Raw genomic sequence first — 26,395 nt, 5'->3', positions numbered from 1 at the left:
GTCTTTAATCCATTTTGAGTTTATTTTTGTGTATGGTATTAGGGAGTGTTGTAAAAATTTCATTCTTTTACTTGTAGCTGTCCAGTTTTCCCAGCATCACTTCCTGAAGAGACTATCTTTTCTCCATTGTATAGTCTTACCTCCTTTATCAAAGATAAGGTGACCATATGTGCATGGGTTGTCTCTGAGCTTTCTTTCCTGTTCCTTTGATCTATATTTCTGTTTTTGTGCCAGTACCATACTGTCTTGATTACTGTAGCTTTTTAGTATAGTCTGAAGTCAGGGAGCCTGATTTCTCCAGCTCCATATTTCTTTCTCAAGATTGCTTTGGCTATTTGGGGTCTTGGAATTTTAAAATATATTGAAATAAAAGTTATATACTGATACTACTTGCCCATCTTTTCTAACTCTCTTACTTATTGGCTTCTTGGTTAGTTCAATTGATTTGTGACACTGTTTGCATATTAGGCAAGTCAATCCTTTTCAATATTATTAAAAATATTGTCCCAGTTTCTGATTCATATTTCAATGTCATTTATTATGCTTTACCATACAAAAGTTTGGTTTCAATACAGTCATATTTATCAAGATTTTTCTTCATGGGTTCTATTTTTGTCATATTCTGAGAACTGCCTCCCCACTTGAATAGCAGAATGTATTCCCCTCTGTTTTTTCTTGAGCAGCTTTCCGATGTTTTTTTTTTTTTTACATTTATTTCTGGACACTCTATTCTGGTATTCGGGCTTATTCTTCTTTCTGACTGTCTTTGCAGTAGTGCACAGAAACTTTTAGCATCTCATCCAGTATCACACAGAAAGTAAGTCAATGTGCCCTGTTTGACTCCAGTAAGCCCTTAGACTCTCACTCTCAGATCTGCCTCTTGAGGTACAGATTTATAGATCTTTCTAGTGTAAATTTCATTCCTAAGATTATTGAGCCTTCCTCTGCAGAACAGTCTATGTTTTAGCTTAATGTGGAAAATGCTCATGTTTATTAAGGTGGTAAATAGTCACAGCAGGGGCTGGTGCCATTCGTTTTCCTCTTTGTTTTTAGGCTGTCTTTAACTGAACTCAAAGTACTTTATGTGCATCATCTGCTATATTTTGTGTCTTCATGGTTGTATTGAAGAAGAGGGATGTTCATGCAACATTTTGACACTGGGAAAAATTCAGAGACAGAAGGCAGTATAATGAGGTCATGTAATCAGTAGTGACCCTGGCACAGAATTCCACTGTTTTGAGCCTCCCATAATCAATAGTGACTCTAATTCTAACCTTTTTCCATATCATGTTTTCTTTAAACCCAGCTCTCACCCCTGAACTAGATAGTTAGGCTGCCATTGGGTTCCAAATTCTGTCTCAGGTTTGGATGAGTCACTTTCAAAAGAAAGAAGAGAAAAAAAAGAGAAATAAAAAAATAGAAAAAAGAACAGAAAAAAGAGACAGAGATGGAAGTTATTGTTGCTTCCTAACATGATAGAACCTTAGTAGTAGCAACCTTAAGGATTAACCCATCTGCACCCTAGAAACTAATTGCCCAGCTACTAACTCATGGAGAATATAGGCTGTCTCCTAACTGCAATCCCAGGATTCTTACTTTACTTCAGAAAAAAAATGTCATCCATCATACCTCTTACTTGATGCTGATGAACGTGTGAACACAGGCCAAGTACATATTTTGCTTTAGCTAGAGTAGCAACCAAGAGTCAAACTTAAAATAGATACCTCTGTTATGGTGGATGAACACCTGTATCTTATATTTCAGAATTTCACATACCTTATGTTATATTTTGAATTATTGGATAATTTTACCTGCCATAATTCAAATTGACATGGGTCTTTAGGCAAATCAACATATTGAATGATTAAAAAAAAATCTACCAAGACTTTTTAAAAGATCCATCTTTTCTGTAGGAATTAATATTGTTCTATTTAGAGTGACCAAGAAGAATACTGGCATTTGACGCACATCCACAATTTAAGATTATCTAATGTGTTTTTATTACTTAATCAATCATCTCTGGTAGTTATTCCTTTTGTTCACCTACTTAATAGATTTGAAGAATGAATGCTAGGTTCAGGCCAATTAGCCTCTTTTATGGTTTACAGTTTTACTATCATTTCCCTCACCGCGGTACATTAAAAAAGAGACAGGATGAGCTTACATGAGTAAGCACTCAGCTGTGGTTGCAAATTCTCCATGCTCACCATCTTACTTCCCAGAGAGGGGACTGTAATAGAATTGGTCTGTCTGTCTCTCTCAGCTGTATATAGGCTTAGAAGGACACATTCAAAAAGAAACAGGGATCTAAGGAAACATCATTCATACACATTCTCTGCCCCCTGTTGTTTTGTGGTGGCTTTATAGCAGTGATAAAATGTTCTTCTTGTTTAAACTTAATCGAAATAAGTAATAATTTATCTTTGCTTTATATCCTCCTTTATTCATTTTATTTTTATTTCCCTTTAATTTGTTTTGGTAGCTATAAAATTTAAGGGTGAATAGCTAGGGTTTAGAGTCAAGTGTACGGCACACAGATTCTCAGTAAACCTCCACATCTTGCCAGTGCCCCCAGCCTTCAGTCTCCTCACACTCATTCTCATCCTGTCCGTAGATGACATGGCATTTGGTGAACCTGTCAGTCTGAAATTATGACTCTCAAAGACACTTCAGAACATTGAAAGCCGCCCATCCTAGCAATGAGCATTTCCACGGCTATACTTACACAGTACCCTTAAATAAATAATATAGAAATCTATTTTAAATCCCATGGACTGGGGCTTCCCTGGTGGCTCAGTGGTTAAGAATCTGCCTGCCAATGCAGGGGACATGGGTTTGAGCCCTGGTCCGGGAAGATCCCACATGCCACGGAGCAACTAAGCCCATGCGCCACAACTACTGAACCTGTGCTCTAGAGCCTGCGAGCCACAACTACTGAGCCCATGCGCCACAACTACTGAAGCCCGCGCACCTAGAGCCTGTGCTCCACAATGAAAAGCCACCACAATGAGAAGCCTGTGCACCGCAACAAAGAGTAGCCCCTGCTCACTGCAACTAGAGAAAGCCCATGCGCAGCTACAAAGACCCAACGCAGCCAAAAATAAATAAATAAAATAAATAAATTTTAAATCCCATGGACCAAGTTGGAAGTTTGCCATTAGTAGAACTCACTGAACCATCAAATTGGAGGTTTGTTTTTCTTTTGTCACTTGTTATTCTGAAATAGTAAAAGCAGTTGTTAAAAGTACCTACGCTACTAAAGAGAGTAGCTTAAACCTTTAGTTCTTCTTACGTAATCTGCATTATCTTCAACTTACTTTTTCTTGAATTTCTTACTGGAAGAATTCAGTTACTTAACAACAACAACAACAACAACAAAATTAAAATGCTCTAGCACTGAATCAATTCTTTTTTTTTCCTTAACGACACAGACTGTCAGCTATTTTACATTGGTAGTGTCTTATTACCAAAGGAAATTGCATGGAAAAGCACCGCTTCTTAAAGCCTGCCATGTTGATTTGTAGCTTTAGAGGTTTGTGTTCTTTAGATGTTCTCCATGGTTGGAGAAGAGGATTTCATGGCAGTCGGGACAAAGCACCATATGGTTGGGTTGAGGTGAATGATCATAAAAGCACATGAGAGATGGGAGGAGAGGTGTCACTTGTCAGTCCTTATCCCTAGAGGAAGCTCTGGTGACAGGGGGATGATTGAAACGGCACTTTTGGGGTCGCTGGGCATGGAGAAGGGATAAACAATGACTAGGAATTCAGTGATGTAAACTCAAGGGAAAGGATGGAAGCAAAGGGAGCTGGGGATTGGGTAGAAGTGTAGCTCTCCTGCAGTTGGTGAAAGATGCCAGGGAGAGACATTGATGGGAGAGATGATTAAAGATGGCCTCGTAAAGCCCTGGAATAGTGACAGATGGAAAGGCTACAGTGATTAGTAAGAAAATACAGAGAAGGAAAGAAGACCTGAAATGAAGTAAACTCTTGTAGGAGGAGGCATGTGCGATGATAAAAAGGGAAAACAAAGGATGAATTTTTCTCTGCTACCTGTTAAGGGAAATAGGCACAGAGATGGAGGGGACCAAGTCCTGTCCTTGGATATAGGAAGCACTCTTTTCCCCAACTCACTTGACCTATCAGAGCCCAAATCCTTCTTAAAGCCTTTCCAGTAGGGTGTCTGGATTTCCAGCCTGACAACTTGACATTGGGCCAGCAAAAACAGACTTTCTGCTCCCTGGATCTAAAGATAGAGAAATAAAAAATACCATTTACTGAGTACAAATCATACACTAGGGAGTGTGAGCAGCCCTTGAAGTCCATCTCTCGTCATCACTCAACACTGCATGTTAAAGATTTTGGATCAGTTTTAAACATGGAAAATAGGGCTTCCCTGGTGGTGCAGTGGTTGAGAGTCCACCTGCCGATGCAGGGGACGCGGGTTCGTGCCCCGGTCCAGGAAGATCCTACATGCCGCGGAGCGGCTGGACCCGTGAGCCATGGCCGCTGAGCCTGCGCGTCCGGAGCCTGTGCTCCGCAACGGGAGAGGCCACAACAGTGAGAGGCCCGCGTACCGCAAAAAAAAATAAATAAATAAACATGGAAAATAATCTTCAAAGAAGCTAAATAACTTCTCAAGTCACATAGTCACAGAGTATCAGAGCAGGGATCCAACATCATGTCTATTTAATTGCAGTTTTCTAGTCAGAACCATTTGTTTACGTAACTGATAGATTAACCACCTCCACAAACTGCTTGTGACTCTTGCTCCATTTTGGATAAACTCTTTAAAAGGTATTTCCCTAAATGAAGTGAAAATAAAGAAAGCATTAAAAGCGTACAACATATGCGTTTACATATATACAAGGTACAGATTGTAAACACATTCATTCACACATGTGATGGTTGACCAGTTCTCCAGATATTATTTTTTTCTTCTCATTTTGTCTTTTGAAAAGACTTTAAACTCTGAGAGATGTAGTTATCTCTGCTAAAATGATAATACTTTCCAGAATTTGTTTTTCTTCTTATCTCTTTGTGTGGCCACAGGTAATTTTTCATAGCTTACTGCCTTAGCCTTGCAGTTCTCTTTGATGTGTGGTCCTGGGATAAGCATCGGACTTCTTATAACAGATCCCCAGGTCAGGGCTGCACAGGTCAGGCCAAAGCAGTTTTCCAGGCTTCTTTTCTGCTCCTCAATAAAACGTTATTGCTCTTAGAAACAGTCCTATATGAATGCATGTTTTACATTGTTTGGTACATAGTTGGATTTCGGAAACATTTTCCCCTATTTGATCCAAAATGAAATATTCTTACCACTAGCCTACATTCCCTGGAAACCTCCCTCTGAGTTCAGTTTTTCACTCCACTTTGTAATTTATTAGCAGAGTAATAATGATTAGCATAACCAGCTTGCAGTGATAGCTCAGTCCCCTTCCAGTACCTAATCTCAAATACCCATTTTTCATGGTGGCAAAATGAAATTTTCTAATCAAAGTCTAAACATCATAATTTCACAAGTTTGCAAAGCCTTTCTTTTAGCTAACAACTGCAAGAATGCATTGGATGCCTAGGATGTGACTAAATACAGTGCACTAGATTTGGGGATTAAACTGTGGTGAACGGTTTAGACTTGGTACCTACTCTTACCAAGCATATCCTTTGGGATAGGATACAAAAAAGTGACTAGACCACAACAGTGCAGTGTAGGACGTGTCCTGAGGGGATGCTTATTCTTCTTGGGTGAAAGCTCAGCAGAGGCACCTAAGACAGGATGGGGATCAGTGAGGTGACTCCTAGGCTGAACTCAAGAAGCCCAGGTCAGAGCAGCAAAGCAGTTGGAGGGAGGAATTCCATCCAGCTCAGGTTCAGCACATGGAAGTAGCAGAGGTAAAAGCATGAGGTTCTCATGGAACCCAGCAAGTTCAGCTTGGAGAGCTGAGAGGTAGCAAGGAACCAGGCCTGCAACTGAAGCCTTTCGAAACTCCTCAAGACTAGCTTCTCAACCCCAGAGACCTTCAACTGGATCCTTTATCAGGCTTAACACTGCCCAAGACAACTGAGACGGTAGACTGGGATGGGAGGAGCCATGTTGGAGGTGGGAGGAGATAGGTCCTTGAGGGTGAAGCAGGGACAGGGAGAATTCCCGAGCTGGCCTTCCTCCCTGGAATTGGGAAATGGATTAAAACAGGCCTTCACACCTTGCCTTTCATGTCCTCATCCATCCATGAATATTGAATGGATTAATTATTGGTTACATGCATTGATTTACCAAAGAAAATTCATACATGTATGATCCAACTCCAGAGCACTCTTACTATGGATAGTTTATAAAATGATGAATTAAATAGGTTTCTGGGAACAGAATAGAAATGGTTTAGTGAGAAAGTGTGTTCTGATTTCTAAACAACCATCCTGCCAAAACACTTAGAACGGGACACATTTGTAAGTAAGAGACTGTCTCAAACTTTGTAATTGTCTTACATGCATATACCTTATGTCTTCAAATTAGTTCCAGGCTCTCCCAAGAAAAAATTCATGGTTTTAAAATAATTAATTCTTCACTTCAAGAATAACCATAGGAGGTTATAGACATTCAATAAATAATGGTTACTTGTTTTTAGATACTAATCCAGTAAGTTATTTCATGTAAATATTTAGGTTTAATGAGATATTGTATAGTTCATTCATTGCTATCTCATGCTAACCAAAATAGAAAAATGGTTTCAAATCACTATGTTTTTTAGTCCACATTTCTTAGATTTATTAAAATTCATAATACACTAGCTCAAACGCCATGATTCTTTGAATTTTGAAAATAATGTGGAACTTTAGAAAAAAATGTTAGTCTTTGTCATTTTCAACCATATACAGCCAAGCTTTTTTCAGTAAGCTTGTGAAATTACTTTGTGAACTCTAAAAACTCCAAACTACAATTTAAATGTTATCTACTTCTCCATTTAGACAATTAAAAGCTAGAGTTTGGTGTCAAAGGAATAAAAACAAGAAAAAAGTCCAAAAGGAAAAGACATAGATGTTTGGCCTTAGCACAGTTAGAAGATCCTATCATTTCACTAATGTTCTCTGTTTATATTTTATTTTTATCAAATCTGCCAGCTAATGAAAAGATGCAATAAATAAATCATCTGGCTGATCTGCTGGCTACGTTTATAGTATTTTAGTTCTATAAAATAAAAATAGACATGGGGAGTAACAGGGTTGGTTGTATGATGTTTAATGCAAATTAAATATTTTTGTGTTTTTATGAATATGTCTTATCATCTTTCATATGTCTCACAGGGATTGGAGGTCAGGCATTGTTAATAAGCTCAGAGAAAAATGAATGTCCGTAAACACTGTATATTAAAAATCCAACAGAAAGAAAGCGTCTCTGGTATCTAGAGGGAATGTAGCTCTACAGAAAACTTAACCCAATATTGTAATTGTTATCAATGATTTTGCGATGACATCACAAAAATGTTATTATTATTGGTTTTGAGTTTCAAAACTATCTATTCTTTGGATTTACATTATCTTAAGAAATCACCTCCTTTTCCGGATGTTGCTATCATAAAATATATTTAAAAGAAAAACCAAAAGACTATGTTATACTGTGGCAAATTCTCCTCTTCTTCTCCATGACAATAGATAAAGAAGCTGTAACCATGACAACAGTAATGGGCCCGGGAGATTAGGGCCAGACTGGAGATTAGGGCTCCAAGAGCAAAGAAAAGAAGTCCTGATTGGTTCTTTATTGAGACCTTATGTGATGACAAGTTACCGTTGAGAGAAAGCATGAAGGATTAGTAAGAACAAAATGATTTCTCTTGTATAAAGTAAGAAGCCATTCCTTTGTTAAAAATGTGCCCCTTCCTTTTTATATAACGACTGTTGAAATTGAGGTAAGGAGTCCATGATTAATTGTCTCCTGAGCTTTGTCTGATAAATCGAGTCTAGACTAGCTCTGTGAGAAGACACTTCGGAAGCCTGGAGCAAAAAGCATCTGTGTGGAGCCCCATCACCCTCCTTGTTGGGAGCCCCTGAATGGGTGGAGAAACCAACTCGTTTTTGATGTGGTGCCGTCTATAAGCAGAGCGCTCTTGGCGGAAGAGGATTTGAGAGTTTCTTTCCTGTTCTTTGAAAACTTACCTTTCTAACTTCTTGAAAATTCTCAAAAGATTTTTCCAAGCCATCATTGTTCACATTTTGTTTTTAAAAAATCTTTTGTTTAAAAAAAAAAAAATTGAAAGGATCCCATTTTCTTTAAAGTGGTGAGATGTATAGGTATTACATTTTGAGAAAACATGCTATCTGTGATTTTAACATGGATTCATTGATAAAGGGGGTATTTGCTATTTTTGCAGTGATAAATTTACAGGCCTGAGAATGTTTGGTCAAATGGTATGAATATTTTTCATTTTAAAGTATTTTGCCAAATTGACTTCTAAAAAAGATTGTACTCTTACAAACTTCAGCTGATAGCATGAAGGTGCTATACCCTAGCCAACGTTTTATATCAATGTCTTCAGATTCGTGCTACTCTGACAGATTTTTTTTAAAAGCTTTTTTTAAAAAAATATATTTATTTATTTATGGCTGTGTTGGGTCTTCATTGCTGCACACGGGCTTTCTCTCGTTGTGGTGAGCGGGGGCTACTCTTCGTTGAGGTGCACGGGCTTCTCATTGCGGTGGCTTCTTGTTGCGGAGCACGAGCTCTAGGAATGTGGGCTTCAGTAGTTGTGGCTCGTGGGCTCTAGAGCACAGGCTCAGTAGTTGTGGCACACGGGTTTAGTTGCTCTGCGGTATGCGGGATCTTCCTGGACCAGAGATCAAACCTGTGTCCCCTGCATTGGCAGGCAGATTCTTATCCACTACGCCACCAGGGAAGTCCCCATTTTTTTTTTTTAATTGAAGTGTAGTTGGTTTACAATGTTGTGTTAGTTTCAGATGTACAGCAAACTGATTCAGATATATATATATATAGATATAGATATAGATATAGATATTCTTTTTCAGATTCTTTTCTCATATAGGTTATTACAAAATATTGAGTATAGTTCTCCATGCTATACAGTAGGTCCTTGTTGGTTATCTATTTTATATATAGTAGGGGTGGAGGAGGGATAAATTAGGAGTTTGGGATTAACATATACACTCTTAATACCTTTGATTCCACTTACTGTTTCTTTTCTTCCTCTTTTGTTCCTTCCTTTAGAATCTATGGGAAGGTACCATTCTATGTTTGCTAACGGGTCTTCTTTGCCTTCCTATGCATTTCTTACCCATGTCCCAACACTTCTGACAGCCTCCTCTCCTTCCTCCTTAGCTATCCCGAGCTCCAGCATCCTCCCTTCTGCTCCCAGAGACGTGGTCCCTGTCCTGGTTTCCAGTCGGTTTGTCCGTCTCAGCTGGCGCCCGCCCGCAGAAGCAAAAGGGAACATTCAAGCCTTCACGGTTTTTTACTCCAGAGAAGGAGACAACAGGTAGGTACTACCAATGAAATTCAGCCTAATCCACCAGGTCTTTAAATGTAGACTGTGGCGTGATGGCAGCGGGAGGTCTTGAGCAGGAACTTTGGAGACTGTGGGAAATCTCTCCTCTGTGCCCTTCACTCATTACTCGGTGGAGATAACATGTCTCTGTTGCCTGTGTGGGGTTTTTTTAAGGCAGGATTGTGTACAGAATCAAATTCAATCATTTATAGAAAACTTCCTTGAAAAACAGAAAAGCATGTAAATATATGATATCAGGGTTTTTTGTTTGTTTTTTTAATTTCCTTGAGTTTCAAAGTGGTAAGCAGAGAACAGAATTGGGCTGTGTATTGATAGAACCAAGTGTGGGAGAACCAGTGTGGCAGGGTGCAAACTCAGCTCTGTCACTGACATCATGTGATCTCAAGAAAATGACATAACTTCTCTAAACCTTACTTCACTCTTTAATAAAGAGGAAATAATAGTACTTACCTTGAAGGTTTTTGTTAGGATTAAATTAGCTTGCATTTACAAAGGTCATTTAAGAGTATCTAGTATTTGCTAAAAGTTCTTAATATCATTATTGTCTAGGTAAAAGTGAGCTGTATGCGTCTCGTTTCAAGATTACAATCTACTGTTGTTTTTTGTTTTTTTGGGTTTTTTCTCATCATTTTTTCTTTAAGATGTTTCACTGTTTTAAGGCTTTGAAGTTTGATTTGTAAGTCTATGATAGTTACTGGTTAGTTCTAATCTATAAGAATAAACTGTATGACACCCATTTAATTAAATATATTACACTTACTTTATATTCTCTATTTGATCACTCTCATATCTGCAGTCTTTGTGTTTCTGCTGACTCTTCCTCATGGGGGATTACTTCTTCCCATGTTTGAGTGATTCTTGATTGTTAAATCTAGTCCTTAGAAATTTATCTGAGGGAATTTTTGAGGCCAAGGTTTAAAGTACATTCTCAGGGGAGGATTTGCTTTACCAAAACGAGACCACATTAAACCAAATTTTCACTAAGGTATATTTGGTCCATACAGGTCTCGTACTGATATTTTATTAGTTATCAGAAAATCCATTGTGTGATACATTTGTTTTTCTGCCATTTTTAACATATCAACTTAAATAAATAAATGCAGACTTGTGGTAAGCAATTTTTAGAGACGTTTTTGTTGTTCCAACTGAGCTAAGACTGAGACTGGCATGTATTCACCAATTCTCTTATGAGGCTAATTTCACTTTCTAGTTCATCCACTGAAGTTTGGTCTTTCAGGATCCTGGCTGTATGCAAGGTTCTCCAGTCAGACCTTGTACCCAACTCCACCTGCAGATTTGTTTCTTGTTCTCTTCTCCTGTTAGTTTCTAAAGCTACTAGCTCCAGACTTCTCTTGAAAGGCAAATACTCTCAGTTAAACACCGGCCCCGCAAGTCAGCTTTCCCACTGTGATAATTCTCTTACTTTGCTGCCAGCAAGTTCCTGGATAATTTTTTTGTTAATAAAAGAGATTTTGAACAATTTTGGCAGCATTTTAGGCGTGCTGTAACAGAAGGGTTTTTCACATACTATCTAGTTTGCCATACTGCTTGAAATGGAATTTTGTAATATTTATCAAATGCCCATGTGATTGGTAAGATTAAAGCATAAAGCCACTCTGTAAACGTCTCACTTAGAAGGAACCAGAAAGCTATAGGAAGCTTTCTTAATGGACCTTTCCATTCTGTTTTTTAAGCATTTTGTAAGTTTCTCTCCTCATCAACTTTTGGGTTTTTTTTATGTTGCCAATTAAAGGTGATAAAAGAGATCAGCGTGTGAAAGCTGAATTTGCTTTAGAGAAACAATATATTGCTAAATCCCAAGATTTTGTAGAGAAGAACACCTATTTTCAAATGTACTCAGCAGACCTACCTGCGCCTCTCACACGGGGAGGGAACAGCATCATTATGTCCTTCAGTAGATGAGGGTTTTGATAAGGTAACTAGGATCTTTACAAAATAGCCATCTGTTGACTTGGCTGAGTTCCAAGTTTCACATCTTTTCTTCCATTTTAAACTTCCTCTTATATACAACCAGTCTAAAGTGGACATCCAGTGGTACACAGGGGTTCCTGGGATGTGGCAGCTTCTTCTTTCATCCTTTCTTTATTTTAATAGTATTTATTTTATTTTATTATTTATTTTTGGCTGTGTTGGGTCTTTGTTGCTGCGTGTGGGTTTTCTCTAGTTGCGGCGAGCAGGGGCTACTCTTTGTTGCAATGTGCAGGGTTCTCATTGTGGTGGCTTCTCTTGTTGTGGAGCATTGGCTCTAGGCGTGCGGGCTTTGGTAGTTGCGGCAGTCGGGCTCAGTAGTTATGGCTCACAGGCTCTAGAGCACAGGTTCAGTAGTTGTGGCACATGGGCTTAGTTGCTCTGCACCATGTGGGACCTTCCCAGACCAGGGCTTGAACCCGTGTCTCTTCCATTGGCAAGCAGATTCTTAACCACTGCGCCACCAGGAAAGTCCCCTTCTTTCATTCTTGAATGAGGGCAGCATTCGTTTTCTGTAAAGTTTTTCCAGCCAAAAGAAATATGACCTGTTTTATGCATCTCCATATATAGAATATTTGGTGGGGGTGATAATGGTGGCATAGGGGAAGTAGAGAGGGAGAAGGAGAAAGAAAGAGAGAGAGTGAAGGAGAGAGAGAGACACAGAGAGAGGATGAATCTGGTGTGACCTAGTTGTTGACAAGGCTGAGCTCACACTGATCCTGACTATCACTCTTTGTTCTTCTGGAGAAGAAGAGACTAGATGTGATGGCTGTCACAAGCCTTCCAGTGCCTGTTGAGAACAATGGGGACGGGGAGGGGGGCAGAGCCAGGATTCAAGCGTGAGGCTTCTAGTCTCTCAAACCTGTGAGTGCTTTAAACACGTAATGACCTGGAGGAACCCTTCAGGATTTGAAAGGCACAGGACAGTTTGGGCTGGCTGGAGTGTATTCAGCTCAAAATGCCGCAGTGTGATGATCGGATGGCACACTGCAGCTTCTCTCGTGCTGCGTCTCAAAATGCTTTTCTTCCAGTTCACAGCAGCAAAGTATATCTTTAAGTTTCTGTTTTCTTTTACAATTTGACCTGACTTTAAAAGGAAAGGAAAGAAATATACATATGTTCCCTAAGATCGTTCATTACCTGAGGAAGCAGGCATTTGTTTTAGTGGAATCTCTACCACTGTTTAACTCTGTGTCCTTATGAGAAGTCTCGTAAGTTCTTTGCGTGCAGCTGTGAAAACAGGTAAGGATTCTTGCCCCCTTGTCTTCATGTATCCACATGGACTTCCTGGAGGCACCTTAAATTCACCCTGCTCAAAACCATACTCACTGTCTCCTCCTTAAATATCTTTTTCTTTACATTTCTTGGTTTATGTTAGTACCTTCCATCCTGTTGACCAAGTAGCAAACCCCAGGTCATATTTTATTCCTCCCTGAATGTTAGCACTGCCATTAGTCATCAGGTCCTGGCAGATCTACCTTGGCCACGGCTCAGCCATGGCCCCTGTATTCTGTCATCTCCACCATCACTTACCTGATCTCTGACAATAGCTTCTCACCCTCTAATCCATCCTCCTCACTGTCTCGAGCTATCTTTTTTTTTTTAAAGTCTCCTTTTTTTTAAAAAAATTATTATTTATTTATTTAATTTATTTTTGTCTGCGTCGGGTCTTAGTTGCAGCACGCGGACTCTCTAGTTGAGGCGCGTGAGCTGAGTAGTTGTGGTGCGTGGGCTTAGTTGCCCTGCAGCATGTGGAATCCTAGTTCCCTGACCAGGGATCGAACCCACGTCCCCTGCATTGGAAGGCGGATTCTTTACCACTGGACCACCAGGGAAGTTCCTCGAGCTATCTTTTTGAAATACAGTTTGGATCACTGACTTCACTGCTTAAAAATGTGAAAGTGTTTCAAATTTAAATATGATAGAGATACACCAGAAATACATCTACGCATGGAACAACTCCTACGGAGCACCTACTGAACGCTGGCAGAAGACCTCAGACCTCCCAAAAGGCAAGGAACCCCCCACGTACCTGGTTAGGGCAAAAGAAAAAACTAAACAGAGACAAAAGGATAGGGACGGGTCCTGCACCAGCGGGAGAGAGCTGTGAAGGAGGAAAAGTGTCCACACACTAGGAAGCCCCTTCGCGGGTAGAGACTTCGGGAGGCGGAGTGGGGGAGCTTGGGAGCCGCGGAGGAGAGCACAGCAACAGGGGTGCGGAGGGCAAAGCGGACAGATTCCAGCGCAGAGGATCGGGCCGACCGGAACTCACCAGCCGAGAGGCTTGTCTGCTCGCCCGCCGGGGCGGGCGGGACTGGGAGCTGAGGCTCCGGCTTTTGTCGGAGCGCCGGGAGAGGACTGAGGTTGGCGGCGTGAACACAGCCTGCAGGGCGTTAGTGCACCGCGGCTAGCCGGGAGAGAGTCCGGGGAAAAGTCTGGACCTGCCGAAGAGGCAAGAGACTTTTACGTCCCTCTTTGTTTCCTGGTGCACGAGGAGAGGGGATTAAGAACGCTGCTTGAGAGAGCTCCAGGGACGGGCGCGAGCCGCGGCTAAAAGTGCGGAGCCCAGAGACAGACATGAGACGCTAAGGCCGCTGCTGCCGCCACCAGGAGGCCTGTGTGCGAACACAGGTCACTAGCCACACACCCTTCCGGGGAGCCTGTGCAGCCCGCCACTGCCAGGGTCCCGGGATCCAGGGACAACTCCCCCGGGAGAACGCACGGCGCGCCTCAGGCTGCAACGTCACGCCGGCCTCTGCCGCTGCAGGCCCGCCCCACACTCCGTGACCCTCCCTACCCCCCGGGCCTGAGTGAGCCAGAGCCTCCGAATCAGCGGCTCCTTTAACCCCGTCCTGTCTGAGCAAAGAACAGACGCCCTCCGGCGACCTACACGCACAGGCGGGGCCAAATCCAAAGCTGAGCCCCTGGGAGCTGTGAGAACAAAGAAGAGAAAGGGAAATCTCTCCCAGCAGCCTCAGAAGCAGCGGATTAAAGCTCCACAATCAACTTGATATACCCTGCATCTGTGGAATACCTGAATAGTCAACGAATCATCCCAAATTAAGGAGCCCTGTGGATGAAAGGCTCTTGGTGCTGCAGCCAGGAGTCAGTGCTGTGCCTCTGAGGTGGGAGAGCCAACTTCAGGACACTGGTCCACAAGAGGCCTCCCAGCTGCACATAATATCAAACAGCAAAAATCTCCGAGAGATCTCCATCTCAACACCAGCACCCAGCTTCACTCAACGACCAACAAGCTACAGTGCTGGACATCCTATGCCAAACAACTAGCAAGACAGGAACACAACCCCACCGATTAGCAGAGAGGCTGCCCAAAATCATAATAAGTCTACAGACACCCCAAAACACACCACCAGACGTGGACCTGCCCACCAGAAAGACAAGATCCAGCCTCATCCACCAGAACACAGGCACTAGTACACTCCACCAGGAAGCCGACACAACCCACTGAACCAACCTTAGCCACTGGGGACAGACACAAAAAACAACAGGAACTACGAACCTTCAGCCTGCAAAAAAGGAGACCACAAACACAGTAAGATAAGCAAAATGAAAAGACAGAAAAACACACAGCAGATGAAGGAGCAAGATAAAAACCCACCAGACCTAACAAATGAAGAGGAAATAGGCAGTCTACCGGAAAAAGAATTCAGAATAATGATAGTAAGGTTGATCCGAAATCTTGGAGATAGAATGGACAATAGAATGGACAAAATGCAAGAATCAGTTAACAAGGACCTAGAAGAACTAAAGATGAAACAAGCAACGATGAACAACACAATAAATGAAATTAAAAGTACTCTAGATGGGATCAATAGCAGAATAACTGAGGCAGAAGAACGGATATGTGTCCTGGAAGATAAAATAGTGGAAATAACTACTGCAGAGCAGAATAAAGAAAAAAGAATGAAAAGAACTGAGGACAGTCTCAGAGACCTCTGGGACAACATTAAACGCACCAACATTCGAATTATAGGGGTTCCAGAAGAAGAAGAGAAAAAGAAAGGGACTGAGAAAATATTTGAAGAGATTATAGTTGAAAACTTCCCTAATATGGGAAAGGAAATAGTTAATCAAGTCCAGGAAGCACAGAGAGTCCCATACAGGATAAATACAAGGAGAAATACGCCAAGACACATATTAATCAAACTGTCAAAAATTAAATACAAAGAAAGCATATTAAAAGCAGCAAGGGAAAAACAACAAATAACACACAAGGGAATCCCCATAAGGTTAACAGCTGATCTTTCAGCAGAAACTCTGCAAGCCAGAAGGAAGTGGCAGGACATATTGAAAGTGTTGAAGGAGAAAAACCTGCAACCAAGATTACTCTACCCAGCAAGGATCTCATTCAGATTTGATGGAGAAATTAAAACCTTTACAGACAAGCAAAAGCTGAGAGAGTTCAGCACCACCAAACCAGCTCTACAACAACTGCTAAAGGAACTTCTCTAGGCAAGAAACACAAAAGAAGGAAAAGATCTACAATAACAAACCCAAAACAATTAAGAAAATGGGAATGGGAACACACATATCAATAATTACCTTCAATGTAAATGGACTAAATGCTCCCACCAAAAGACACAGATTGGGTGAATGGATACAAAAACAAGACCCATATACATGCTGTCTACAAGAGACCCACTTCAGACCTAGAGACACATACAGACTGAAAGTAAGGGGATGGAAAAAGGTATTTCATGCAAATGGAAACCAAAAGAAAGCTGGAGTAGCAATTCTCATATAAGTTATATATATATATATGTATATATATATATATATATATATATATGTAGTTTGCTTGAGTGCAGTGTTTTTTGTTTTCTGTACTGAATTCATTAGCATGGGTCGGTATAAAATTTAGCATAGGTCAATATGTAATTTGTAAACTAATAAGGTCTTAAAAGTGAGGAATTAAGTCTTTTAAATTTAATTATTTATTGTAAAGAGCAGAATAGCATACATAAACAGGTGCCTAAGGAAAACTTGTATTCTAATATGGAACTCTCATGAACACCTTTTTTTTTTTTTCTTCTAACGGTATGATAGTAGGCCATTTGATTATTTTTATGGCTTTAACTTTACAACAATGAAATATTCGTAAATCTTAAAAAGTATTTTTCTTTATTTGATGCGGGTGGGATACTGGAGAAATGAAAGGTCAAACACCTATTGAGGAATCCATACTTGTCTATATATTGTGTACTTTTATTTCAGGAACTGATTTAAAATTCATAAAAGGATGCTATAATAAGTTATTATGCCATTTTACAGACTGAATTAAGTGAATTTCAGGGAGGTATGAAACTTGCCTAAGGCTATCCAGCTACCAAGCGGTAGAAGTGAGAATTAAATCCAGGTATACCTATCAAAAAAAAAAAAAAAAAAATTATGCCAACTAATAAATGAAAAAGAAGTGATAGAATTAAGTATTACATTTTTTGTAACCTCAGTGAATTAATATACCTAAACTTTGAACATCAACTGCTATAAACATTACAAAAGAGCAAAAATCAAATATAATGAACCTCTTGATGGAAACCATAGTATTGTCAAAGAGATTGAACCTGAGTCTTATTATCAGGATCCAGCTGCCAATCTCCAGGAAATACAAAGGACAGAGGAGCATGTTGAACTGTACTATGAGTATGAGTCAGCAAAATCGGGACTGTACTATGAGTATGAGTCAGCAAAATCGGGACTGTACTATGAGTATGAGTCAGCAAAATCGGGACTGTTGCCTCTGGACAGGTCAAATGCTCCGGGTTCTTCACACATATATTGTAAGAAGAAGAAAGAAATGGTTGAGGAAGGTATAGATTAAAAGAGGCATAAAAGAGGGGTAGGGGAGAGAAAGATTGGGAGTTTGGGATTAGCACAGGCAAACTATTATGTATAGAATGGATAAACAACAAGGTCCTACTATATAGCACAGGGAACTATATTCAATATCCTGTGACAAACCACAATGCAAAAGATGATGAAAAAGAATATATGTGTGTGTGTGTGTGTGTGTGTGTATGTGTGTGTATGTAACTGAGTCACTTCGCTGTGCCGGAGAATAACACAACATTGTAAATCAACTATATGTCAATAAAATTTAAATAAAGAGGCATAAAAAAAAAAAAAAAAGAGATTAAACACCATTATCTTAAGGACAAAACAACCTCAAGGATCCAAGGATTAAAAAGAATCAGTCATCCACATGTTTATTGTTCTTCTGCCCCTCTCATGCAGAAGAGTGGATGCTGTGCACTTTTAGTGCTATTTTCGTGGATCACCGCTACTGCTGTTACCTTTATGGCATGAGAAGGCGGCTTCTGCATGTGTATAGGCAAACGTCCATAAGACCAGTAAATGACCACACAAGAGATTTTAGAAAAAAGCAAAATTTCATTTTCAATTTACAAAACATTTTACAAATTATTACTTAGTATCACCTTTGCATTTAATTTTAAAAGGCATAGTATTTTCATACTAGGAGAAGAAAAAGAAGATATTGGTGCCAAGGGCAGCTGCATGACAATAGAAAAAAAGAAAAATGTTCAGGGGAGTTTTACAGTATTCTTAGAGGTGACTTTCATGCCCTGAAAAGATTGTTCACGGCCTTTTCTGTTTTCCTTTAAATTTTGAATTACAATCTAAAAAGGTTTGTTCTTTCTTAAGATTTCAACTTATAAATCTTATTGCATTTACAAATCCAGAAGAGCTCAGTAATCACTTTTAATAGTATCACTTTTAATAGAGTTTATACAACTTAATTAAATAATATATTAAGCATTTAAAATTGTATCTATAATTTAAATATATTTAATTTTTGTGCTTTAACTGGTTATCAAACAAACATTATCCTATCTTATTTAATTCTTATATGTCTACTAAATTAAATTTACAAAAATGATTAAAATTAAAAAAAAAAAAAAAAAAAAAAAAATAAATAAATATGATAAAATTTCTATGTAAAGACATGCACACAATAACTACCAAACTCCCTTGAATGGAAGTCTATCTCCAATCTATATATAGGTAGAGTGTGATTCCTATAACCTATGAAGATTAACAATATACCACTTGGGCTTCCCTGGTGGCGCAGTGGTTGAGAGTCTGCCTGCCGATGCAGGGGACACGGGTTCGTGCCCCGGTCCAGGAAGATCCCACATGCCACGGAGCTGCTGGGCCCGTGAGCCATGGCCGCTGAGCCTGCGCGTCCGGAGCCTGTGCTCCGCAACGGGAGAGGCCACAACAGTGAGAGGCCCGCCTACCAAAAAAAGAAAAAAAGAAAAAAAAAAAAAAATATATATATATCACTTAAGTCCAAATGGCTGGGTTTGGAAATGGTACTACTATTTTATCAGACATGTGAGTTTTGTGTATTTAATTATGTAAAAACCAGGAAGAACATCTCTCTGCTGTAGTGGACAAAGGGAAGATGAATGCTACCTGTCGGAATTGCTGTGAGGACTAATTGAAAGAATTCAAGTAAAGCATCCAAGGCAGTCACTGCACAAAGGCAGAGGGTCTCAGAATAGTGTGAGTTCAAAGACAGTATGGAAGAGAGGCTGAAAATAAGGCCCAAAGGTAATGGTGGTAATAGTAATAATTAACAACAATGGGTTTCCATTTTTTTTATATGAACCATTTATTTTCAAAGCTGCTCACTGTTTCCTGCTAATAAAACCATTTTATCCTTTACTCATCTCTTGATATCTTCCTTACCTTTCAAGCCCATGCATCCTTCCCCCATACCCTCTTGGACAGTTATTCCTGTGGTCATACCATGGTCCTTGTCAACACCAATCTCTGCAGCCTCTCCATGATCTCGATTTCAAACCTCATACTTTCATCTCAGTCTCTCATTTTCCTACCTTCCGTTTAAGACTCTGATTCCATGGGGACCTACAATTCATTGATTCTATGGCATTTCCATTGTCCCTCATCCTTCATGTTTTCCTTCATTTGTTAAACAGCTAAAACCCCATGGCCAATTATTATAAAGACTGACATACAGCAATGTTTTGCTTGTTACTGTCTCATTTAATATTAACTTCTTGGCCAAAATCAACTCAAGTAACTGTAATTTTCTACCTACCTTTTCTTGCACTCTTGTAGCTGAATATACGTGGAAGAAAATATGTAGCTTTGCTGACTAGTCTTGAAATTCATAACTACTTATCTGAAGTTGCCTCTTCATGGTGTTGGGGGTTGCATCGCACGTAGCAGTCAGCCTCTCTCACACACGATCCTAATGATATTTCCTACCTTTTCCTCTCTTCTCAAATCTCCAACACCTTCCCTCTTTCCCTTACTCTTAATTGACCTTGCTTCTAATCTCCTGGAAAATAGTAGCAATCACAATAAAAGTTGTACCAGCTTCCATGTCTGATTTACCTAAGTGGGTCTTTAAGCATCTAATCTGTCTTTCCTCAAAGTGCTATAAAAGAACTGCCCATGCTCTTAACAGGGCCAAACATTCACTTATGCACTAGATCCCATCCTTTTTTTTTTGCGGTACGCGGACCTCTCACTGTTGTGGCCTCTCCCGTTGCGGAGCACAGGCTCCGGACGCGCAAGTTCAGCGGCCATGGCTCACGGGCCCAGCCGCTCCGCGCCATGTGGGATCTTCCCAGACCGGGGCACGAACCCGCGTCCCCTGCATCGGCAGGCGGACTCCCAACCACTGCGCCACCAGGGAAGCCCTCCCACCCTTTCTTGAAAACGAAAGAACAAAGCTTCAGCCCAGTGTTTCTCCTCCTCATCAACGTTTCCCACCTTGGGGTATCATGCCCATCAGCATACAAGCATGTATTTGTATTTTCCATCTCAACAAATCATCCCTCTCAATCCCATTTCTCTCTTCCTATCACTTCATTCTATTCCCTTTTATAGCAACATACCTTGAGCTGTCTAACTTCACTCCAGTACCTACCTCATATTCCAGTCATGATTCTGTCCCTAGTATTTCACTGAAACTGTTCTTATCGAGGTTTACCAGGTGACATCCATGTTGCTAAACCCAGTAGCCAATTCCTGGTCCTCTCATTACTTGGATAGTTAGCAAATTTTGTCACATTCGATCACTTTCCCTTTCATGAAACATACTCTTCCCTTGGATTCTATTACATACATTCTCCTGGTTCTATTCCAGTCCCTCTGGCCACTCAGTTTTAGGCTCTTTTACTCCTAATCTCCCTGACCTGTACTGAATTGCCCTAGGACTCAGGCTTTGGAAATATTGCTTCATCCAGTTTGTGACTTTATATTCTGTCACTATGTTGACGTCTTCCAGATTTGTGTATCTGGCCCTGACGTTTTACCTGCAATTCTGAATCATATATCCAAATTCCTGCTTGGTTTCTCAACTTTGATTTATCATGAGCATCTAAAACTTAAAAACAAAACTAAATACCCATTTTCCTTCAGCCTCAAACCCTTTCCAAAACTTTATCATTCCAGAGGTTCCTGCATCTCAGTGTCATCTGCAGATTTCTCATTACTCAGGCCAAAGTCCTTGGAGTCATCGTTAGGTCCTCTTTTTTTCTCACACTCTATATCAAATCCACCATCAGATCTTGGCAGTACTGTCAAAATATCTCCTGAATCCTTGATACAATAGGATACCTGATATTTGCTACAAAATAATACTAAAAGACTGGCTTTTGTGATTTATTTGAGCTGAGTGATGGGAATAAAGTGGTTCATCCTATCATTCTGTCTAATTTTGTATTCCTCAAAATTTTCCATAATAAAAAAGAAGTCGAATAAATAAATGAAAATAAAACATAGATGGAATCCTACCACTTCTTACCTCTTTTTTACTACGATCAGGTCTCATGTGAACTATTGCTATAACCTCTCAAGTCTATTCTTACCATACCAGCTGGAGTTAACCTGGAGTTAACACAAGTTAGATTGTGTCAATTCTCATCTTCAAAACCCTCCAATGACTTCCTGTCTCATTCAGAGAATAATCAGAAATCCTTCCTGATCTGACCCCTTTTCACCTTCCCAACTTCATCACTTACTGTGTTTACTGTTTTCTTATTTGCTCACTCCTCTCCAGTCTCACTGGCTTCTCTGTATTTCCTATATATACCAAGAATCCTTTTCCCTCAAGACCTTTGTACTCGTTCTTCAGTCTGCCTAGAATGTTCCTTCCCTCAGACATCCACATGGATCATTCTCTAACTTTCATTAAGTCTTTGCAGAAATGGTACTTTCTCTTGGAGGTTTTACCTGACTGCTAGCAATCCCAGCGTCCTTTTTTATTCTTATTTTTCACCACTGCGTTATTACGTTTTAGTTATTGTTTCCTGAATCTCCTTTCTCGCCGCCAGAATATAAGCATTATGTGGGCAAGGATATTTTTATCACTTCTATTCATTGAGCTATTCTCAGCACCTAGAGCAATACATAACCCAGAGTAAACACTCACAGAATAGTTGTTGAATTGAAGCTCCAACTGAAATGTCAATCACCATGTGAAACTCTACATGGTCCTCCAGGTCAGAAGTCATCAATTTCTCCTTTATCCTCTCCTTTCACTTTGATTACATCCCTATTGTAGCATGTGGCACCTTGTATCTGGTTTTGTGTTAGTTTGAGTACATGTGTGTTTCTCTCCCAATGATTGAGACTAGATCTTATTTATAATTCCGTATCCAAGTGTCTAGTCTCCTGACTTCTATAGACGTTTACTGATTGGAACTGATATGATAAAAGTGGCAGAGAGACAAATGTGATATTCTTAATAGATTTTTCCTCAACCAGTAAAGCAAATTGTGTTACTGAGGAAGATGAAAAGCTGACTGCGATTCAGTAAAAACTTGTAAGTTGAGAAACAAAAAGTTGATTTTGAAATTTGATTCCAATATCTTTGTTCATTTTCTGTTTTCTGGCTCTCAGCTAGAACGAATATATGCCATATGTCTCTGAGCGATTAGCTGTGATGCTTGTTTGCTCATATAGGTTTATTTAGCCCCTTAACACAATAGCTTTCTAGAAGGTAGTGGATTTAACATTTGCCTCAGATTTGCAATGGCTTTGTCAGGCAATTACTCTAGCTCAGATTATCATTAATCTGTCTGACTGGTTAATGGTGTCAATAAGGCAAGTGCCTCAGTTAACATTTTTTAATCAACCCCTCAGGAGCTTTCATTTCATAAGTCAGAGGACAGCATAAATTCTAGAACCTGAAGGCCAGAATTCACAGAGATGCGATTGCTTCGCAGATATCCAGCTGTCTCCTACCAGTACCTAAAAATCGTTAGAATGGAAAGTGATCTTCGGAATCCTAGCCCAACTTCCTGCTACTTACACATCTAGAGATTGATGCCAAGGGAGGGGGTCATTTGCATCCCTAAGGCCACAGAGTAAGCTTCCAGAATGAGAGCGGAGCGTTTATTAAGTACTCGCTGTGCCAGATAACAGGCTAAGCATCTTATATAAATTATCTTATTTCATCCTTACAGAAAAACATTATCCAGATGAGGCTTAAAGAGGTTTACACCTCTGTTATATAGCTAGCAAGAGGTAGAACCAGGATTGAATGCAGGCCTGACTCCAAAACAGGTGTTCTCAATCCCTGTACTTGCTTGTTTCCAGCAGTTAGTGGATTAATCTAGAAGAGAACCAAGCTTTCTTGATAGCTTCAGCCTTATGACATGGATTTCTTCTGTAGGCTTCTTTCTGATAATTTTCTGATTCAGTGGCAAAGTTAATTTGCATCATTTATCTACTGTATATAAGACACAGTAGCAAACTTTTTATGTGTGCATAGAACGTTATACCTTCCATTCAATAATCTAAAATTACGTATGGAGTGTGACTCCGTGTATTCACAAGGTTAAGGCTTTGGGGCTGTGAAATTGAACGGCCTGGGTTGCAGTCCTGGCTCAGAATTTTACTAGCTGTGTGGCCTTGGGGCAATTATTGGTGCCTTCATTTCCACTCGTGGAATACTGATAGTACCTGACATGTAATGTTGTGATGAATATTAAACAAAGTTAAGAAAATGTGCCTAAAACACTTGCTCATTGCCTGGTACACTGAAAGCACTCAACTTTTTGTTATTTAGTACCAGGTGCTAACTATGGTGTGGGTTGGAAGTGAACAATCAGTGAAATACAGGTATTTCCCAATTCATATTTAGAAAGAACTTTATCAGTTTCACAAACATTAGCCCATTTGATCCTCAGATAAGGCAGGGACGATAATCTCTATTTTACAAATGAGCTTGTGTGACTCAATTGAGAATGTCTACAAAGCATTGCCTAAGAAGCTACACAACTAGGAAATATTAGAAGCAGGATTTAAATGCAGGTTTCTAGTCCAGCGATCTCTTTACTATACCACACAAAGTAAAAGATATTTCCTAAAAGACGTACATATAAAGTACTGCGGGAGTTCAGATGAGAGAATTAAAACACTTTCATAGGCATCATTCAGTATAATCCTCACAATAACCCTGTGAGTTAGGCAGATAAGGGACTGGTATCTTCTTTTTGCAAATGAAGCAGGGAAGGCTGCAGGATAGCCCCTGACTCGCTCAAGGTCACACGCCTATTTTGTGGCAGAACAAAGACTGGACAGAGCCTTCCAACGTGCAGCACTGTATGCTTTACCTGGTTTTATGCCACCACAGGAAACCCCTGCTCACTGCTTGGGATTAGAGACCAGCTTTTCATGATTGCCATGGAGGATTCATTTTAGAATTCATCGTGCGTTACATTTTCAACACGGTGTTTACATATTCTTTCCCTGCTCCTCGGTTGAGGACCGGGCAGCAGATGAAGCTTGTTATGAAGGGAGTGTGTTGTGATGGAAAGAGAACGAGACTCAGAATCCAACCACTTTCTGGCTCTGTCTTAAAGCAGGGCAGAGTCAGCCCTCCTCTCACTCTGCTTCTCTGCAAAATGTAAAACCCTGTCCTCTTTACCTCAAAATGAGTGGTTTAATTTTTCCCATGGCCCTGATGCGTATTGCAATATAAAACCTGTCATCGACAGTTTCCACATGTAAATGAGCAACCCATTATTCACTTGTGAGTTGACAGTGTGTCCAGAACTGTGTGGGAAACGATCGAGAAGGGAATAGTCTTCTTGGAAACAGTTTAGTCGTGTTTAGTAGGTGGGCAAGACTAAGTGTATCAGTGGAGCTGGAGCAGTGACACATCTAGAAATATTTAGGAAGCAAAATGGACAGAACAAGGTACAAGACTGGTCATTAATGGTGAGACAGAGGGGGTTTTCAAGCATTGTTTAGAGGTTTCAGCTTATTTAGATGGACAGATGGTGGGGCAATTTGCTGAAATTAGGATGCTGGAAAAGATCCAGGTTTGAGAATGAAGGTCGGAAATTCAGTTTCGGACACGCTGTGTTTGACATACCTTTACAACTTTCAAGTTGGAATGTCAGGCAGAGCCTTGAAAATAGGAACCTGGAGCCCAGAGGAGAAGTTTGGGTTGGAGATAACATATCAGGAATTTGTCAGCATGTAGATGATAACAGCAGCTAGGGAAGGAGAAGATGGGCCATCCCCATAAAACAAAACGAGAAGAGGGCCCAGGACTGACTCATATTTATTAGGGGAGCATTGGCTGGAACTAAACAAAATAAATAACTTGAATCCAAAACTTTTCTTTTTCTGTGAAAAGGTAGCTTTTTTATTTGTTGTTGCAGTAGTCTTTTGGATGTGTCCTAGGTGCGGCAACAGAGATTATGTTAAGGCAAAAATTTTTAAAGCCTGTTCCTCAGACCGTGTGTGTGTGTGTGTGTGTGTGTGTGTGTGTGTGTGTGTGTGTGTGTGTGTGTGTTTTAAACAATTCAAGTAAAAACAATTTTTAACCAGACTTTAGTGGAAATGCCTCTGACCAAGAAGATGATCTCTGTTCCCCCATCATGCTTTGTCTTGGAGTAGATCACCTCTGAACCTACTTTCCCTTCAAGATAACACTGATTCCAAAGTCTGTGGTTCTGGGGTAAGAAAGGGTGTGGCATTTGGGTGGTTGTTGCCGCTGTCACTTTGGGCCCTATTTCAGTGACCAGCATATTTCCGCTTTGAAATCCTCTCATCACTGCACCCTTCTTGCTCTCACTGAGGAAAGAAAAATGAAAGTGGAGTGGATCAAAAGATGTTAAAAAATCTTTCCATCAAAAATACCGTAGGTCCTTCCTTACAAAGGAACATTAATAGAACTCTTCCTTCTTGAAGCAACTAATTAGGCATTTGGTACATCAAGACAGGGTTTGTTGCTCAGCTCACAGCTGTGACTGAATGTTAATGCCCCGCTATACTTAGCCCTTAGGAGGATATGTGTTTTCTTAATATGTATGCTGGAGACAGGTTACAGATGATCCACTAAGAAACAGAACCATCGTAATCTGTAAACTGTGTTTACTTCTGAAATGTAAATACAGAAGGGCTGAATTCAGCTAATACACACACACACACACACACACACACACGTAATTTTCTATTCCCAATGAAGAATATTAGATTTAAAAAAAAAACCAAAAAAAAACTTCTTTTAGTAGATCTCACTCTTCACATCATGAAAATGAGACCCAGGAATGTGGAGTGGCATCTGAAGGCCACCTGAGTAAGCTGAGATGGAACACAGAACAGAACCCAGCTCTCTAAGCATTTCTGAGATCACACTATGTGAAGATGTTATCCAATTAGTCTATTAAAATTTTTACATTTATTTATGCATTCATTTTCTTTTTAAATGTGCGCACCAGCAGCATAGGCATTCTTTACCTGCAGTGGATATATAGACTGAGTGTCAATAAAATATGAATGGAATATGACTTCTCTTCTAAAATAGTTCACAATTGAGTCGAAGAGACAGACCTGTCTGTCAACACAACGTGATAT

General features: G+C 40.1%; 1 protein-coding gene across 1 annotated transcript in view; it reads left to right on the top strand.

Moving 5' to 3' along the window:
- Nucleotides 1-26,395, top strand: part of DCC (DCC netrin 1 receptor) — a 1,193,354-nt gene that overhangs the window by 801,789 nt on the left and 365,170 nt on the right. The window contains 1 exon segment of the mRNA XM_079943413.1: nucleotides 9,328-9,484. Within this exon segment, the coding sequence (XP_079799539.1) occupies nucleotides 9,328-9,484 (157 nt within the window).

This window comes from Stenella coeruleoalba (genome assembly GCF_951394435.1).
Source record: "Stenella coeruleoalba genome assembly, chromosome: 14".
Taxonomy (NCBI): Eukaryota; Metazoa; Chordata; class Mammalia; order Artiodactyla; family Delphinidae; genus Stenella; species Stenella coeruleoalba.
Note: the sequence above shows the minus strand (reverse complement) of the source record. Positions and strands in the feature narration are given on the sequence as shown.